This window comes from Anas acuta, chromosome 6, assembly GCF_963932015.1.
Source record: "Anas acuta chromosome 6, bAnaAcu1.1, whole genome shotgun sequence".
NCBI lineage: Eukaryota > Metazoa > Chordata > Aves > Anseriformes > Anatidae > Anas > Anas acuta.
The window spans coordinates 25,449,213-25,468,946 of record NC_088984.1 but is presented as its reverse complement, the minus strand read 5'-3'; the positions used below and the strand labels follow the sequence as shown (position 1 = coordinate 25,468,946).

Here is a 19,734-nt window from a genome sequence, read left to right as displayed (position 1 = left end):
AGATTTATTGATGAAATAAGCAAATACAGATGTTTATGCTTTCAGTACTGTAACGGTAAATCATGTATGCATTAACTAAGAAAGCGACCGTGGTGCTTACAGTGATGGAGTTTGAATCAGGAGCAAGAGTTAACCTTGCTCCTTATCAAGTTAAGCTTGATAGAGGTGAATCCTTTTGTAAGAGTGGTGTTTTAGACAGAGTGTGTCCTGTACTGCAGGGACTATAGTTTATTCCAATAATTTCCTGACAATGATTTCCTGAATTGGAAGCAACATTCCTGGAAAGAAGATACTCTTGAAAAGTTACAGCAGGAAAGTCCAGGAAGTAAATGCAGCATAGACTTTTTGATAGAAGTAAGGAGGAGCCAAAGACTTCTACAGTATTATTGTTTTCTTGAAATCTTAAAGTCACTTTATTCACCCTAAAATATTCAACTTGGTCCTGCCAAAAAGTATATTTATTTATTTTTTTCAATAAATCCCGAGTGGCTAGCCATGAAACTACATTTAAGCACTCTCGGGTCTCTTAAAATCCTCTGTGTATTCTTTGTTGCACAGAGGTCACTATGTGCATGTCTGGGTTGATTAACTAAAAATACCTACTAAGAACGTGAAAAGGAGGCACGGAATCCCACAGTTTTAATCACATTACTCTAAGGGCTTTGATCTCCTGTCCAGAGAGGCACAGCCTGCTTCTTGCTGCACTGCAACAGTTAACACCCTTCTGCTAGCGCTGCTGCCAGCGTTCCCGCTGACATCAGTGGTCTCTAAAGCAGTAAACAGAAAGCCGCCATGTCTGCTCCTCCTGGGCTCGGGAAATCAAAATGAAATGCTAGTCAGATGGAGAGCAGCGAAGCTGGTAAGGAAGTTTAAACTGTTCAGGAAAGTTGTCGATATAGAAAAGTGACTCTGAAAACGTTTAAATGTTAAGGTAAATACAGCACTGTCTGCAGATCCTTCTGGAGAGAAGGACCATTTTTGCTTTGAATTATTGCTGTACTAATTACGATCAGGAATTTTGTAGGAAAGAAGTTATCTGTTACCTTCTTATTCAATATTCTCTTTGGTACAGTTAGACAAGAATACCTGTACAAATTCTCAACAGCTCAGCTTTTTAAAAAAAAAAACTTTTTCAACAAAAAAAAGTGCCTAAACTTCTGGATAAATGTTATTGTGAGTTACTGTTTTGTAATAGAAACTGAGTATGGAGTCCTTAGACTTGCTGTAGTCATGTTTAAGTATGTTCAGGTTAAGGCATTGGCTTATACCAGTCCTAGAATGAATGTAGAAATTATTACAGTTATTTTTTGATTATTAATATCCTAGAAGGCATTTTTAAATGCCTTCAGTGCTTTCTAAATGATTACAAGATTCCTGTTGTAGACTGAATCTCACTTTTCTTCTTTAAAAGATGTTTTTATTCTCAGAATTTAAATCAGTTCTTGTAAACACTTGGAGAATAGGATTTTAAATGTCAAAGTAAGCTATCTGGCGTTAGAAGCTCCTTTTGGGGAAGAGGAATGTAGGGCAAGAAATAATAATACACACTAACTTTGTAATGTACATATATATGTGTATATATATATATATATATATATATATATATACACACAAACATTTTTCTCTCTAATGCACTTTCATATTGTCATGTAAATAATGTAAATATGTATATGTCATGGAAGAAATATTACTGTTCTCCCTTCCTTTCCAGACAATCGAAGGAAAGTGGAACCACCTCTTGGAAGTCATGATCCTCGAACAGCAGTTCAGTTAAGAAGCCTCAGCACTGTCTTAAAGCGCCTCAAAGAAATCATGGAGGGGAAGAGCCAGGTACTTCTTTTAGGAGGGCTTGTAGGCCGAGGTATCTAGAAACTGAATGGTTTACTGGGCTTCCTTGAGCTTTGTTTTTGGATACATCATGCAGATTTTTTTATTTAGATGTATGAAGAATGAGTGAATAAATTCAAAACTTACTGTGTGAGCCCAGGGGAAACAAATTTGAGTTGATGCTGACTTCTGACATGTCAGAATCAGAAATCTGCCAGTTGTTCATTTTTCTGAACCTGGACCAGATGTTCTCATTTTACATTCCTTCCCATTTCTGTACTACCTTGTCTTGTATTTCCTGACTGTTTTCCTCCTTGAAGGAAAGAAATGGGAGGAAGTGAAACACATTGACAGTCACAAGCAGTAAGAATTCTGGGAGTGAAATAAATCTACTTACCGTGGTAATAGATATTCAGCAATATTTGCTTGAAAGTCTTGTTCTATTAACCAATTCGATTCAAATGGCTAAGGGTCTGGTGGTTGCTACTGACTTGCTGCTTTTGCCTCCCTCTCCTCTTTTGGATGATGCCTTTAAAAGGAGGACCTAGCTGAGAAAAGAAGCCACAACTATTTATAAGTCATGATATAAACAGCTGTGTCTGGGACCAAGATATGAGGAAGCAAAAGTAAAGGGGGCTTATAAAAAAAAAAAAAAAGATGGAGAACAACTTTTTGCTTGGGCAGTTAATGAACAGGGCAAGGGGGAATGGTTTTAAACTAAAAGAGAAGAGATTTAGATTAGATATTAGGAAGAAATTCTTTACTCAGAGGATGGTGAGGCACTGGAACAGGTTGTCCAGGGAAGCTGTGGATGCCACATCCCCGGAAGGTCAGGTTGGATGGGGCCCTGGGGAACTTGGTCTAGTGGGTGGCATCCCTGCCCATACTAGGGGGTTTTGGAACTAGCTTTTAAGGTCCCTTCCAACCAAAGCCATTCTATAGTTCTATGAAAGTACATTTAATCAAATCGTTTAAACTGGAAAAAGGCTTTTGGCTTGATACCTTCTACGGGTAGACCTTGAGTAAACTCACTTAACTTTCAGTCCCATTCTGCTTGTAAAAATAACTTTGTTTTGTCAGAGTGGTATTTTTGAGGGCAAAACTCAAGCCTTTCATTGCAGCGAGCAGTACAGTGAGGGTGGCCCCTACTAATTTTTCAACTTGGATCAGCTTCTGAAGGCACTGGAAATTCAGATGTCTTTGAGGCTGTTGAAGAAGTTAGTGCTCAAACAGGCAAGATGAAGCAGTAAATGAATGAGTTAAGATCTGTCTCTGGAAGCAGTCTGTTGTCAGCATCTGTACAAATGGTAATGCCTTGCTGCCTCTGCCTGCAGCTATGTCTTGCTTGAGTCACTTCAGGCAAGAGTTTCTTTCACTGTGGAGTTGGTTTAGTTCTACAGAAGACCACTTTACTATTGTAGAAAGCATGTCAGATCCTGAAACGTGCTGTTCAAAGCAACCTTTACTGCTAACAGGGGCCAGACCTCTTTTCCGAATCCTACCTTGAAGGCTGTTCCTGTCATGAATGTTGGTTCCAGTGTGAGTGAAGCAGAGAGCTGGAAGGTGTCTGTAGTTTCCTGCCTCCTTACTTCTCTCTAAATACAGAGAAACCAGCAATGGCAGAGTTTCTGAACACCCAGCCATGTGCAAGTGTGGCAGAGTCAGCGTGGGAGGGATGGTGGGCAGAGGCTCCAGAAGCTATGCGCTGCTGCTTGGAATAGCCCCTCTGTCCATGTGGCACAAACAGAGACTTGACTCATCCTGCAGAGCCACAGCAAAAACTGTTTATCGGGGTCCCCACCAGCTTTGCAGCAGTTCCTTGGCAAAGTTTTTCTTTGCATCTTTTCCTGCTTGAAGTTTAATATTCATGTTAAAGGTTTCTAGACTTTCTTAAACAGTTTTGGACTCTTCCTATGTGAGTTGTCTTGAATGAAGAGCAAGAAATTGTTGTGTTAATCAAAGATGCTTTAGCTGCTAGTTAAATTTTGAGGCCATGTCAAACCTCGCTTTATGAACATCCAAAAATAAGCCCCAGTTCAGGGTATGCCTTTTTTCCCTTATATGAAAATTGGAGTACAGATAAGCTTTATTTTCTGTGCTTACTCCTGGTTTGTTTTGAGAAAATTCATGCAGTGTTTTCTCTTCCTAAGAAAAATCACACACATTCAGTTCCTCTGAAAAGGCTAATTACCAGAACTGAACGCGAGCAAAGAATGATTCACAGTCAGAGCCATCATGTGACCGCTAGCAGTTGCCTCCGTCCATGGTGATTGTGTCTGCTGTGCTCAGAATTTTAACAGAGATTTGTCCTGTTCTTTTTTTATAGCTAGAGTAACAAATGGAGGTTTCACCTCTTTGTTTTCAAACCTTAAAAATGAGACAAAACTTCTGTGGCTGCAGCAATGCTGCATAACCAGTATATGATGTTACCTGCTCAATGTGTATGCCACAGGTGTCCTCACGTGGCAGTTAACCTGGAGTTTTGAACCTACACCAGTCTGGGACAAGGATTTTACAACTGTTTACTGTTCTGAAGAGTTTGACCATGTAATAAAACTTTTTTACATTTATCCATAATTGTTTCAAAGTACATCCTAATGTTAGCTATTGGAATTATCTTTGCATTGAAAATTCCTGATAGCTTAATTTACCCTGGAAAACTGAACTTCAGCTGATTTTAAACTGTGTTGGTTGAGGGCCTGTTGTGCCAGGGGCAAATGAGAAAGAAGAACAATTAATACTTCATATGTTTGCTGCTTCTTGAACTTTATCTACACTTCTTGATATTTTTTTTTGCTTGTTTATTTTGCTTTTCCTCTCGTTATTTGCCTCTCATGCTGGATCAAGAAAGCAAAGGCTTATTAAACGTAGTCTCACAGCTAAGAACTGCTGTACCTTTCTGGCTTCTTATAAAACCCCGTGAAAAATTCTTTCTGTGCATGTATGTGTTTATACCCAAGAGCGTGCACATGCACAGATGGACGTGAATAAGTGATATAGTCATTTTATGTGCACAGTCTACAAAGCAATCATCAATGTAAACATGCTTTTTTTATTCACAAATGAATTTTCTCTGCTGCCTTCCTTTGTAGGACAGTGACTTGAAGCAGTATTGGATGCCTGACAGCCAGTGCAAAGAATGCTATGACTGCAGTGAGAAATTCACCACCTTCCGGCGGAGGCACCACTGTCGTCTTTGCGGACAGATCTTCTGTAGTCGATGCTGCAATCAAGAAATCCCTGGAAAATTCATGGGCTATACAGGTAGGGTTTATTCTCTGAGATGTAGAACATTGTCTGTGTGCTCAACTCTGTTTGGACTACTGCATTTTAGATTTTGACATCTGATAGAGGTGTTGTACAGGTCTCTAGCAGTCTTAGAAATAAGCATAAGGAATGACAGGACTTAATTCTACTGTTTTGTCCATGTGCATTGGTGGGTTGTGCCATATCTGTTTGTAGCAACACTGTTCATGATGACAAAACAAATAAGGCCACTGTGTAACAAGGATGTTTGCTGCAAAAAGTGTGCCCAAGTAAAAGCTATGCTTAATAATAGTAATTTTAAAACATGGGCTGTGTGCTCTAGTTGAGGGTGAGAGAAATTTCCAATACCAAATGTGAGACGTCTCCTTACCTCCAAACACTGGCTGGTAAGTCATATCTGACTGGCTGTTGTATCATGTGTTACCCATCATTTGACTCGGAGAAAAACCCTTAGTGTATAATTATTTGGGGTTTTGCTCTTTAAGGGAATATGAGAACTGGACTTAAATATGCAAAGAGGTTCTGAAGCAGGAAATCATTTTTTTCCCCACCACTGCACACCTCTGATCCTGCAGGAACATAGCACTCTTTGTTCCTGTTCACTTACACTGTCTGGTTCCTCTTTTCATAGGGGATCTCCGAGCTTGTACTTACTGCCGCAAAATAGCCTTAAGCTATGCACACTCCACAGATAGCAACTCCATTGGAGAAGACTTAAATGCTCTGTCAGATTCTGCGTGTTCTGTGTCAGTGCTGGATCCTGGCGAGCCTCGTACACCGGTTGGGAGCCGTAAAGCTAGCCGCAACATCTTTCTGGAGGAGGATCTAACCTGGCAAAGGTAAGGTGAATGGCTTCATGCTAAGCTCTAGAATCTTAACTGTATTTTCAGGCTGTCACCTGCTGAGACAAAAGCTGGTGGTTTATATTTGGTAAACTTAGAAGCATTTGTCTTGTCAAAAGATTCTAGTCTGGTGCTTGCTTTTAATATTCTCATCAAGTTGAAACGTGAAAACTTTTCTAATGGAGTTTTAAACTGTTTTCAGTTTTTCATTTAACTTCCTGAACTTCCTGAAGCATTGGTTCTATACCAGTGACAGAGCAGAGGCTTTGGTATTGGTGTATGGGTGTGGTATTTTTTTTTTGTTTTAATCGCTTCTAACCACCACTGTATTGAGAGAAGTCAGTGTAACACTGATAAGTTACTTGTCAGGTTTGTGATTGGGGAAGAGAATGTAAGAGATGCTCCCTTTGTAAATAAGAGAAATGGTGGCAGTTGCCATCTGTGTCAGCTGAAGGGACAGCTATAAGGGTTCTCTGATCTCCTTTCAAAATATGTTTCTTTCTATCCCTCTTGAATTAGGGAGTTTTTATTTTTGGAAGATAAGTAAAATAAGTCAAGGTCTTCAGCAACTAACTTGCATACTGTTTGAGTAGAAGTACTGTGTACTTTTAATATGTGGGGGAGGAAGAAATAATCAAATATGGTGTTTGTGCTCATTTCCCTAAAAACAGAAGAGCAGTCAAGTGTGAAACTACTGAAGAAGCTTTGAATCAGAGCCCTTCTGAGGGCTCTGGACCGAGGGGCAACATTAGTGATATATGCCTCTTGCAGGAGAGCTCTTCTAGTGGTTCTGATAGTATGAAAGGAAAAATCTCAGTGGGAACCATCTTTAGAAAATGTGCTGACTCCTGCTTTGCATATTGCTCTTCAGAGTATGGTGCTCCTATATGGAAGCAATGAAATAATCGGCATAAGGCCTAAATAAAGGGAAGTACCCTTAGTTTAATGTCGTAGTCATCCAAAGCAGCATATTGAAGTGCTTGGGATAAATACTACCACATTTTGAATTGGGGAATATTGTGTGTTCAGAATGCTCTTTCAGGTACGGAGTAATAGGAGGTATTATTACGTCCATCTTCTGATCTGTTTATTAGTATCTGTGTCACTCAATACAACAGATTCTAGTCATGGGCATGTACAGAAAGTATTTGTCTTTATTATGGGCAATTTAGAGCACTGGAGGGCAATGGTGTCTGTTCTTGAAAAGCTGATAACTGTTTGCTCTTTTAGAATGCTTAGTCTTGCTGGGAGACCCTGCCTAAACATGATCTGTTTTTATCTATGAGAGGGACAAAGACTAAAATTAGGTAGTTTATTATTGCTTAAAGGGGATTCAGTGTTTCTTCAGTGCTTGTTGCTGTTAAAATGAAAAACTTCACAATGGGCTGCAGTGCTTTTTTAATGCTGCATTTGGTAAATTCCTAATTGATCTTCAGAAGTTTAAATTCAGGACATCAAACTTAAACTGCAGCGCATTAGGAAGTGGGAACTTGGTGCTCTATGAAAGTAAACCTTTCTATATGTGGTTTCTTTATGTGAAGTAGTTTGCTTCAAAAGAAAACTTGGAGGTTAAGTCTCTTCCCAAAATGTACATAAGATGAGGCTTATGCCTCTACTCCCGTTCTGTGACGCAAAGCAGTGAGAAAGGCATTTAGGAGAGTGCTGCTGTGTTTACTTGCCTGATGCTGCTCTAATCTTTGAAGTGTTATAGCATAGAGGCATAGCTGCCTGCTTTAACTAATTTGAAGGGCCTTGTCCTTTAACAGCCAAGGAGTAAAGTGGGAAAGTACAGCTAAGCTACTCAGGCAAAGTTGTATTGTGTACGTTTTCTCGTGAAGACCGCTTATTATGCTGGTAACATGTCTGCGACCCAGAGCACAGCCAGCACAGCTGTTATCAGCTGGAGTGTGGTGACTTTATCTCGTAGTTTTACCAGTAGGAATTTATGTTGTAGGTCTCTGTACATCTGATCTCCTCCTTACTGGGGTGGAAGGAAGAGGGCAAAGGTGATAAGGATAAGGTTAAACAATTACAGAAGCTGTTCTGTATCTTAATAAAAGCTGTTTAGCAATAGCTGCAGATAGCATTGCTTGTATTGCAAAGATGAGGTGTTGGAGATGGAGGCAATGCCTCTACCTCCAAAGCACAGAACATTAGCATGTAATAAAAGGAAGAATCTGTAAGAAATGGATGTAAGAGAAGAGTGCAGAAAAGCAGGTTAATATAAGAGGGTTGAAGAGTTCAGGACTTGAGTCTGAAAGGAGACTTAAACGTTGTCCCCCTGATTTCATTGGCCAACATACAGGGAAAGATTTCCTTATCTCACTGATTTAGCTATAATGTGTGTGAATATGAGGTAGCATTATAAGGAACTGTATTTTAATTCCAGCTGTTCCGATGCTGCTGCAAGTGACAAGTCTTTCAAACTTCTTTAACATGCTCTTTTTTTTTTTCCCTGTACAGTTTGATTCACCCAGACTCTTCAACTACCACTTTGTCTGCACGCCTTGGGTCTGTTCAGGAGGATGCAGGGAAGTCTCCGGCTAGAAATAGGTATACTAATCATATCTGTGCATTTCCTGTTCTGGATGCAGTCCTAGCACACTCTTCACTGTAAAGCCTGTATTTTGGGTCTTGTTTTTATTGAGTATGCTGTTACATATCTAAAACGGGACTCCCTAAATTTGTATGTAATGGTACGGAAAGACCACTGATGTACATGAGACCTTGAGGGTACTTTTCTGCTTCCTGTGTGAATTGACATTGTCTACTTTAAAAGCATGTTTTCTTCCTACATGCTACAGTAATAGGATGATTCTAAGCTGGCTGTGGCAGGCCCAAACTACTTGTTGAAATTAACATTTAACTGTATGCCTATTCATGATATAGCTGTAGTATATAATATCCACTAAATACATTTGAGTCCTGGATATAATTGGTGTTGATAAGCACACAGATATGAAACGGAGCGTGACTGTTTTAGCCTAGCTTAATGTCCTTTCATGTAAATTAAAAATCCCTGCTGCTTACAGATAGGCAACACAGTTAAAGTAGCTCTTGTGAAATAAATGGGAGGAATACTTAATAAGGGGCTTTAATGTCAGTCTCATGTTCTATCTAAGAAGGAGCTGTTCAGCTGCATTACTCTGCCAGACTGATTTATCAGTTCTAATTCTATTCAACTTCAGAACATCTGAATGGTAGAAGACAGGCAGAGTTTTAGCCTCACTTGAATGCCTAGGACAGAAAAATTTTGCCCCTTAGTATCAATAGTATACCCCTAGTATACGCCTAAGTGTATAAGAATGTGTAATGCCAACATAGTTTCCTTTTGATTCTGCATACATGACTAAAAAGGAACCAAGTAAAACTCCTTATCAGTCTAGTATTCCTGCTCCAAAATAAAAAAAAAAAAAGAGAGAGGAAAAAGTAGCTGTTTTGAGACTATTGTACTTTCAATGCATACTACCTTGCTGAAGCAATGCCACCCTAATTCAGCTTTTGTATTTCACACTTGGGTTTGGCCATATTTTCCACTGAGAATTCTTGGAAACAGTCAGAGTATTTGTTAAGCAGAGCTTGCTAATTGGCTGAGTTTCATTCCAAAGACTATGGGCTGGCAACAGTTCTCACTACTGAGACTACTGCAAGCCTCTTGGGTCAGTTCAGCATTGAAATTTTGATCTTCCCTGTTGTTGTATGCAGAAGTGTTCTCCATGTGCACTCCTTACAGCACTGTTAGCATTACTAGCTTATGCTGCATGTTTGCAGCTGCTGTGTGATAAGAACTTGCACTCTTGTTATTCAGAGGCTTAATCTAGCCATGGGATATTGGAGCAGAGGTTATTTGGAGTTTGTATGTGCGTTTGTAGCTTTGCAATGATTATTGCAAAATGGTATGTTTGCATTGGAGTGCATAGCCCAGATTTCCTAACAGTTGGGCTTAAGATCAGGTGAATGCTCTGTATCACAGTACAAGGAAAATTGCCAGCTGGACAGGACTCCAGGTCCAGCAGACAGTCTAACAAACTTCTGACCACTGCAAACTGTCAGTCATGTATTTCAGAGATGTGAGGAGAAGGAATTTTGAATGGTTCAAGGGTAGGGAGAATGTCTGTGCCCTGTGACAGGGATCCTGGTGTTGGCTGCCCTTTCTGGCATCTGCTTTGCGTTCAAACAGCTGGACCTTCTCATTATTCAGCACCTCATTCCTTTCCCACTCTATTCAAATGCAGGCATATATGAATTGCTGTGCCTAAATTTAGCACTTCGTAGAAAACAGATAAAGCTTTATAAGAGTTTTCATTTAACTTGGATGTTCCAGAACAATATACACTTGCTTCCTAGGGATCTGTTCTTCTCCTTTTACTGGGAGGGAAAAAGGGGAGCTTTAAGCAATGTCTGTACCGAGGAGGGAGAACAGCGTCAAGGAGTTAAGCTCCTTCTGAGCATGCTGTAAGATCACTGCCTGCTCCCATGAAGCAACTCACAATGAACACTCACACTTCAGTCCTTCTCCCTCGTACTTCAGGTCAGCCAGCATCACTAACTTGTCGCTGGATCGCTCGGGTTCACCGATGGTGCCTACCTACGAGACATCCGTCAGCCCCCAAGCCAGTCGCACGCATATGAAGGCAGAGACCAGCGAGGATGAGCGCAAAATCCTTCTGGTACTTTTCATGTTTCTTTTTGTCTTGCTCTGTGAAGGCAGTAACATTCGGCTTCCTTGTATCATGCAGTGGGAGAATCTTGCTGCCTTTAAGGAGCCTTTTCTGAGTATTGTTACCTGGACCTCTCCTCCATGTGGTGCAGGGATGGAGAATATTGATACTGCTTTGGGCTTTTCTGGCCTCCTGAAGCAAATCATACTTCTATGTGGTGTTTGCATAAAGATGTGTAGAGTTGTAGTCTTGGGAAGTGCGTTAGTGTGTGGAGTTGGTATACCATAGCTTTGTGTGGATTTAGCTTGCCACAAGTGCAGTTGAAACCACATAATCTGATTTTGTATATCTCCATGTTCTTTGTAGCCTACATAAAGGGGAATTATAAATGGTTGTTCCAGAATGTTATACCCTGATGAATGATTTAAAGCTGTTGGAGCTTATTGGACCTAAACAAAACTTGGCCCCTCCCCTTGTTTGCAGAATGAATGTAAATGTTTTTTTAGAAGGTCGTTGTAACATACTTGTTCAAAGAAAAATCAATGTGTAACAACAAAGTGTTCTAAGTGATTCTATTATCTCCTCCCTTCTGATGGGAGCACTGTAGGTGGCAGTTATTTTACAATGTTAAGTAGAAAATGGTGTTCCATTTTGTGGGGAAGAGAAAAGTTTCCAACAAATGAGGCAAAACAAGATGGAGCAAAAGGGAGGGGACTGCTTTTTCACACTCAAAAATTCAAGATAACCTTCCTGATTTTAAATGACAACAGAAAGTAAACTTGTCAGGTATTTCACAGAATGAATCATTAAATGGCTTGGGTCAGAAGGGACCTTAAAGATCATCTAGTTGCAACCCCCCTGCTACAGGCATTTGTCTGATGTCAGCAGAATGTATGTGAGTAAGTTGAAACACTTCTAGGTTGCACAGCTCTGTAAAGAGACAGCCATGTGAGACAGAAGCATTTTTAAGGCATGTCTTTACAACCCCTCTGCCCCACACACAAGTTAATGCAGAAAAAGCAAAATCTAAAATGCTATGAATGCAAGTTGGAGCAAGATGATCAAGTTCCAGTGCATTTCAGCTTCACATTGTGTAATTTTGTTGTTCGTTTTGTTAGCTGGGGGAAAAGGGGCTTGGTAGTATCACTTCTGTTCATGTAAGTACATTAAGTAGATGTAGTGTTAGTTAATGTCGGATTTGCTGTGAATTCCCACTGTTTGTGTAATGCCTTTAGCATGTGGGGCTGACTTTGTATCGGGACGTAAGTGAAAGATTAGCACACTGCATTCAGAAAACTAATGAACTTTGCTTATGAAACAGCGGGTAGGGGGAAGATGTACGTACATAGAGTAAGCACATACTACTATAAAACAGAGGTCACAATCCTTGAGTTGAAAGGATTTGTTGTGTTCTGCCAGTTTGTCCAGCTTTCTGAACTCCCTTTGTGAGTTAAGGGTAAAATTCAAGGCAGCTAACTGTGGAATTGCCACGTGCATCAAATCTCACGGCCCTGTGACACATACAGTGTCAAATGGGGGAGGTACAGAACCTGGTGTGGCAGTGGAGCTGCTGACATTGGCTCTAAGATGATGCCCAGGACAGCCAGTGCTGGAAATAAAAGCAGAAAGGCAGCTGGTAACAAAAGTGGAGCAAAACCCTTAGATCTCATGGCACCCTTGGGAAAATAGAATAATACGGGTCTGGCAGTTAAGTGGAAAGCTGGAATTAGTTAAAATTTAATTAAAGCTTTTTTATTGTTGCACAAAAGTAGAATGAGTAAGGCATTTGAGAAAGTGAGCTGCAGTGGCACTTCTCTCCATTCCTTGGGGTGTTCTGTTGCTCTTGAAACAATCCCAGGTTATATACCAAGTTGCTCCCACTCAGCAGCAACAGTTGTTCTGTGCCAAACCTGGGTGCATTTGTGAAAGCAAAAGGGTCTGGGTGCAAAGCAGACAGTTCAGTTTGGATGGAGCATAGCCTAAACAAGAGCTGGCACACATGCTTAACAGGCCTGAAAATAAGGTCAGGGCACAGGTTAAAGTGTTCCAGTTGGTGAGAAGTGATCTGTAACTTCAAAAGGGATTAGTTAAGTTGTTTTTTTTTGTTTTTTTTTTCCTTAGTGGCCAAAATTAGTGGTGGCTAAAAGAGACTGGCTTCATACTGGATGCTATAAAAGGGGGCACTCAAATGGTATATCAGAATGTGAATGTGGCAGAGTGCATTGCAGTGTCAAATACTTGCTTTCTCTAGGCTGGATAATGAATTAGGGTGCTTCACAAAGCCTAGGATGAGCATGGAAAGTATAGGAACAACCCTCTTCCAAAGGATGAGTTTTCCTTGGCCTTGCACACACACCACCTGAGTTTGAGACTAGGGTGCAAGAGGGCAGCAGCGAGAGCGTAAGTATGTTGTAGGTAGTAGAAAAGCTTGGTCTGTTAAAACCCCAAACCCTCTTAACTCTTTTGTGTAACCACCTTGTTTCTTGCTTATTCTCTTTTTTTTGTATAAAGGATGCAAGGAGCTGATCTCATGTTAGTCTGCCATTTCTGTTTTACAACTTTGCATAGGTTGAGCAGAATGACTTAGATTTTATACCTGTTTCTAGAGGGTTCTTGATCTAGAAGCTTATTTGAGGACCAAGGCTGATGCTCTTGAAACCAATGCTGAGGTCAGACTAGTAAGTAACTTGCGCATTTCCCTATCCAGGACTCAGTCCAGTTGAAAGATCTGTGGAAGAAGATCTGCCATCACAACAGTGGGATGGAGTTCCAAGACCATCGCTACTGGCTGCGGACGCATCCCAACTGCATCGTGGGAAAAGACCTGGTCAACTGGCTCATCAGAAATGGGCACATTACCACAAGGTAACCCTGCTGCATTAGGAAGACAGGTTTCGTCTGACTCTGTAGCGGGAGGATGTGATTTTCAGTTAACGTTAGGTACTTCAGACTCCAGAGATAGATCACTTTGCAGGAAAATGAGAAAGAAACAAAATTCAGACCTACCTCTTTGCTGCCTACCAAAGCAGGTAGGGTTCTGATTCACTGTTGCCCAAATAAAACAAGGAACAGGGTGCTGGCTGGTTCAGAAGCTGATGTGAGAGGCAGATTTATGGGTTAAATATCACTCAACGGGCAGAGAACCATGAATACATTATAAAAACTCTCTTTAAAAATAAATAAATAAAAAAATCTAGACCTCTGCTATCCTTTTGTAAATGGAAAGCAATTGCAGAGTCACAGAGCAATGGATGTTTTGGATACCTTTTAGCAAAAGCCTCTACTTCATAACATACAGGTCAAAATGAAAGTGTGTTCTCCAGCTCCACAAAAGAGATTTTGGCCATGCAAAGCATTTCCTTGTTGCTAAATGGGGAAAAATCCACTTTAATCTGTTCATCTCCGGAGGTCAATACAGAAGAAAGCAAACTGTGGAGTTCACCAATATTTCAAAGGGCCAGTCTGACCTCGGGATCAAAAATCACTAGTAGAGTTTGATAGCTAAATTTTAGGTGGTCTCTCAGTATTGTAAATGGGTATAAAGAATCAGGTATATTTAACTATGCAAGAGAGATAAAACTAAGATGGTTTTCATATTTGTCTAGCCAGGGTTCTCACTGAACAGATCGATATCTATAACTCAAGCTAAAGCTATACTGTTTATACTCCTCCAATTATCTTCTCAGTTTAGAGCACTGAGAACCTCTTCGTCTAACTCCATACTTGAACAATACAGTCTGCTACCTCTCCACAACATTTTAAACAGTGTCTGGTTAAATATGTCAGTGGAATACAGGAGTCAGTGTAGCAAATGATTTTTTGTCCACTTGTATCATATGCATTTAAAACCAGACTTAAAAACAGTCTCTGTTCTTCTACCTCCAGAGTCCAAGCCATTGCAATAGGACAAGCATTGGTTGATGGACGTTGGCTAGATTGTGTCAGTCATCATGATCAGCTCTTCCGAGATGAGTATGCCCTGTACCGACCGTTACAGGTAAAAGGGTGAATCTGATTTGAGGGAGGGAACAGGAATACTATGGTCCTTGCTGTGTTTGGCTGCTGACTAGAATCTCTTTCAGTCCCTTTCTCAGCAGCCGATGTGTGTTTCTCTAAACAAGCTCTCCTGTATAGAGAATTAGAGTCCATGACTTTTCCCTTAGTGGTTTAAAGCCTGAGGAAGCTGCATTTGCCCAGAAAACTTTGCGGCTTTCCTTTGTGGAGGATGAGTTGCTACACTTAGTGCCTAAAGGGGAGGAAAAGGTCTTCAGTCTTGGCCAGTGCCTCTCATGGTGGACATCTTCCAGAGGCCTTGGAATGGCAGAGTCAGTGTTTCTGGCAGCTGTTTGTAATGTGCATAGTCTACAGTCTGCTGTGCGATGACTGGTACTGAGCTTCATTAAAACTTTTCAAAGAATGAATGTTTTAGATATACAGTGCTGGACATAAGGTAACCTTCTTCCAATCTCCAGTGACAGCAGCAATAAGGAATTCAGTACCTTAGCCATGTAATGAAGGACTGGGAGGAGGTCTCTGTCATGCCTGCCAAATAGGACTGGCTAGCTGAGGAGAAAGCAGGGAACCAGTGATCAGAGATGCTATCCTGCCATATTTAATTGCAGTCAAACTTGATGAGGGGTAAAAGCAGTCACTGGCCAGAGTGGATTGCAGTGTTTTCTTGTTTTATTTTGTTTTTCACTTGAACAGGATACATCTAGTCTCTGTTACCTGTAAGCATTTAGTTTTAAGTCTTGCATGTTCTGCAGCTTCTCACAGTGAAGAATAGCTCAGTTTTCCTGTGAGCCGCAGTCAGAAAGCTTGCAGCCATTAGCATCCTGTTCTCATTGCATGTTTCAGCTTTTGGCCATAATCATGTGGTCTTCTGTTGAAATTGCTCTGAGCTTTATCCAGAATCTCAGCTGGTTAACCACAGTATCCCAGCTTGCTATTAAAACCTTGCCCTTAACTAGCAAATGCTTGTGGATCTGTTTGTAACTATTTGTAAGGGAATTACATTACTCAAGTTTTAAAGCCAATTCTGTTCTCACAGTTGAAGCTGCTATGTGATCCCATTTCTCCTGGTTTAAACAAGAGTCAGGAGAAACTGTTGGTGACTCAGTTGCTTTCTGTACTTGCTGTAGCCAAAGGAGTGATAGTAAGAATTTCATGTTGAGGTGACTTGGGGCATCAGACTGGCTGATGGTTATTACTTAGGTAGTCTCTGGGTTATCTGGTGCTATAGCCAGGTGTTCTGACACAGGAGCCCCAGACAGAGCCTGACAGAGCCAGTTTCATGTGAGTGAAACTTAGAGCTGCTCTGACTGGTCAATCACAGAATCACTCCAGTGGTTTAGGCTTAGTCTGCTGGATTCTGGGCAAAGGATAAGATCATCACCCACTTCTGTTGGGGATAACAAACATTCAGAACTGCTTAGGTGGGTGCGGTGACAGAAAATGTGTAGTAGAATGAACTTGTCCTTTAGTGCCACTTAGTCACAACTTCTCTGAAAGTGGGGAGGAAGCAAAGGCTAGACACTGTGGGAAGTGTAAGGAATTGCTTGTTTCCCGTTCAAAACTGTTCCTGTTTTGTGCTGAAGGATCATTTTATGATTAATCTGCCTCAGCCCAAAAGTATCCTCTAATTTTAAAAAAATGTCTGATCTGCATTTGTAACTGGCTGCTTTTTAATGAATATGCTGAAATCATCAGAGCTGCACTTTAACACCTTTTTTCTTCCTTGTCTACTTAGAGCACAGAGTTTTCGGAAACCCCCTCTCCAGACAGTGACTCTGTGAACTCTGTAGAGGGGCACTCTGAGCCATCCTGGTTCAAAGACATCAAGTTTGATGACAGTGACACAGAGCAGATTGCTGATGAAGGAGAAGATAACTTGGCCAGTGAGTTTCAGCTGAGTCTCGTTCTCATTCTGCCTTCTTCCCTGTTATCCGCAGTCCTTCAGGACATAGTAGTTTAACCATGTCTTGCTTTACTTGTGTGTGTGTGTGCATGGGGCTGTAGGGATCTAAGCAAACTATAACCTAGCTAGTTTTCCTGTTTCTTCTGATGGATGCAGTGTTTTTTGTATTTAGTGGAACTGAAAAAGCTTCATACTTCTAGTGGAGGAGAAGCATGTAAACTGCCTTCTGTTTCTCAAGCAGACTTCTGCTTGATTTGTGGCTCTATAGTAATGCACTGAAGAATGCTGACCCAATATGTCAGCATGCACAGATCAAGATAAAGTAAGAACTATGAAAATACTGTATTCCTGTAGTATTTCACACTGGTCTTTATGTATTAAAGACAATTTTTCTCCTCTCTGGTACCCTCATGATACCCGTTTGAACCCGTCTCCTCCATGTATCTTCCCCCTTACCCAACACTAAAAGACTCCGCCAGCCCTAGCAAGCGCACTTCAGTCAGCAGCTTCCAGTCCACAATGGACAGTGATTCAGCCGCCTCCATCAGCCTGAACGTGGAGCTGGACAACGTGAACTTCCATATCAAGAAGCACTCCAAGTACCCACATGTGCCCCCTCACCCTGCCGACCAAAAAGGTATGAGGTAGTCACCAGCTGGAGTTGCACATGATGGAGAGCTGGGCCCTAATAACACTGATCTATTTGGACACTACTTTAGTAGCTGTCTTACAGAGGGGGAAGTGTGATATCTAGCTGGCACTTGCTTGCAGTTTTGATACGCTTACCTCTGAGGAGGCTCAGGAGACATGTTGAACTGCCTTCTCTGCAGTGTGTGTAACTTCCCCTGTGACTTTCTCTTTGCAGTTGAAAGAAGGTGTCCTGCTGTCCACACATAGTAGGGCATATCCATGCATAAAGTTTCTGGCTTGCTGGGGTGAAAAAATAGTCCATGCATAAACCAGTTTGATACCCATCTCTCCAGTTTGAGATGAAACTGGAAAAGCAAGCAGAAAAAAAAAACACCAAATGAACAAAAACAAACTAATGAACTCTACTGGCTTCTAATCCTACCTTAGTAAACTTACTTTTGACAGAAGAATAATATTATTAATGGGCAGTATTGCCTAGCTTAATCCATATACATTGCATTTGTTTCAAGAGAACCTCCTCTTAAGTAGGAAGAAATCAAATAGCGTTGAAAACCTCTTTAGATTTTTTTTCTCTTAAATGATTAATTGAAAGATTCCAAATATGAGCAAAAGACTAAATATGAGCAAGAAAAATAGTGCCTACCTGTTTATAGTTGCATTACATAAATTGCAAAAGAACTTAATGAGTCCAGAGCTTGCCAGTGTCATGGGCGTAGTATGTTCAAGTTGTTTTACATTCTGGGTAGCAATTGATATCTTTGCTTTCTTTCTTTACAAGTTACAACAACTTTGCAAGGTTTTGTCCTTTAGTGCTTCTGAGGAGTTTCTTAATTATGTCTCCACTCCCATAACACCCCCCTACAGAATTTCCAACTTTAAAAGATGATCCAATGTTAAATAACTGGGACTCCTTCTAATGAATTCATCCTTCCATGAAGTCTAGCAGGTCTCTTCTGCTAACATGGATCAGTTTACAAGATTTAGCTTTATGCTTACATATAGATTGCATTCTCTGAACCTGAAGCTGTAAAATTTTCTCTGAAGAGAAGGAGGGAGAAGAAATACTACCAGCTGACTTGCTACGTATGTTAGATATTTAGGGAGGGAGAGTGAGGAATATTAGAGGGAGCATTTATCAGTACTTATTCAAGTCACCCTTTTGTTATTTGCTAAAAAATATATCTAGAAAAACTGAAATCTAACTGCTTTTTTTTTTTTCTTCCCCCTGTTCCTTAAAAAGGAGCACAGGAATTCTGAAATTGAGTTGATGACAATGACTTAAAATAGGGAGAGTTGTCAGCATTACTGACAACAGTTTGTTAATGGTACCTTTTGTCTTGTTTCTAGCTCATGCCCTAAACAAATGAAAAATTAATACATCTCCAAGGGAAGCAAAAATGTGGAGAGGGAAAATGTATCAAGGAATTCCTATTAGGAAAGAGAGATGTTGGATTAAGAGAGCTTGAACAAGGCCCAGGTGTGTTGCAGTACCTATGAATTTACAGCTGTAGTAGGTTTATCTTTATCAGCATGTGTTGGCATTAAAACAGGCTAAAGTCAGCTGCTTTAAAATTGGCTGTGGCTAGCGTTAAAAGACTTGTAAAGCAGTAATCCTGGTTTCGGATGCATCTTGGTCTTTCTATGTAAAAAGTTTTACGTGATGAAGGGGAAACGTAAGAGAGCCTACCTCTCTCGGAAGCTGTTAACTAGGTCAATGCTTTTCATAGCCAGAACTGAAGCTCTTGTGAAAAAGATTTTAACAACAGAGAGCTCAAAGAAGATCATCAGAGAAGGCAAGTAGTGAGGGAACTGAAAGGACAGACACTTCTGCTTTTTGAGTTGTATGTCCTGACAGCACTGTGCTGTCTTTGGATCTCTGCTATCTGGTGTTTTAGTTCTTCCTGAAATGTGTGGTTTCTTAATCAGGTTATTCTGTAGGAATATAACTTATAGTAGAATACTGGAAACAATTCTGTTTAAGAGAATGGATTTCCCTTAGGAAGAAAAATATCAGTAATACACCTAGAATTCAGATAAAGTGGAGGTGTCAGTTGTTAAAACATGTTGTGGAGAGGTAAATATTATTCTGCAGTTTTTTGAAAAATTGGTACCCTTTGCAGGTACAGAGGACTTATTGCAGGTCTTGTTTTATCTTTCTACCCTGAGAGTCTTTAGTGGGAAGAACTAACCAGGAAGCAACAACTTAAAATGACTGCCAACACTTAAAATAGCAGGAAACTCTTCCTGGCAACAGGGAAACTAAAATTTCTTAGGTGTTCAGATATTTGTTGTAGAAGGCTTCTGAAAATTAGATAGGACAAAACCATGTGTTGCACAAGGTAATGAAATAGCTGGCTTTAAAAACTTTGTTCCCGAACGTATTGAAGTCTGAGTGAAAGCAAAGACTTTTGGCCAGGGTAAGTTGAAAACACAGGCTATTTTCTACAAAAGGTATGTTCCAAGGTATTGCTGGTTATTACAGTGATGCTGTTCAGACAGTCAAGACTAGATAGTTAAACTTCTATATAGAATGGGACATGTTTAGTTTAATAACAGAGCACTTACAGTT

General features: G+C 40.5%; 1 protein-coding gene across 4 annotated transcripts in view; it reads left to right on the top strand.

Moving 5' to 3' along the window:
• Positions 1-19,734, top strand: part of PIKFYVE (phosphoinositide kinase, FYVE-type zinc finger containing) — a 61,779-nt gene that overhangs the window by 8,254 nt on the left and 33,791 nt on the right. For 2 of the 4 annotated variants that reach the window (XM_068685879.1, XM_068685876.1), the window contains exons 4-12: positions 1,712-1,830; positions 4,920-5,091; positions 5,726-5,933; positions 8,400-8,489; positions 10,468-10,606; positions 13,305-13,462; positions 14,483-14,594; positions 16,347-16,494; positions 16,984-17,151. In XM_068685879.1, coding sequence (XP_068541980.1) covers positions 1,712-1,830; positions 4,920-5,091; positions 5,726-5,933; positions 8,400-8,489; positions 10,468-10,606; positions 13,305-13,462; positions 14,483-14,594; positions 16,347-16,494; positions 16,984-17,151 — 1,314 coding nt within the window. Of the gene's footprint in view, positions 1-714; positions 860-1,711; positions 1,831-4,919; positions 5,092-5,725; positions 5,934-8,399; positions 8,490-10,467; positions 10,607-13,304; positions 13,463-14,482; positions 14,595-16,346; positions 16,495-16,983; positions 17,152-19,734 lie in introns of those variants that run through there. The other 2 variants (XM_068685878.1, XM_068685877.1) reach the window with 2 other exon arrangements.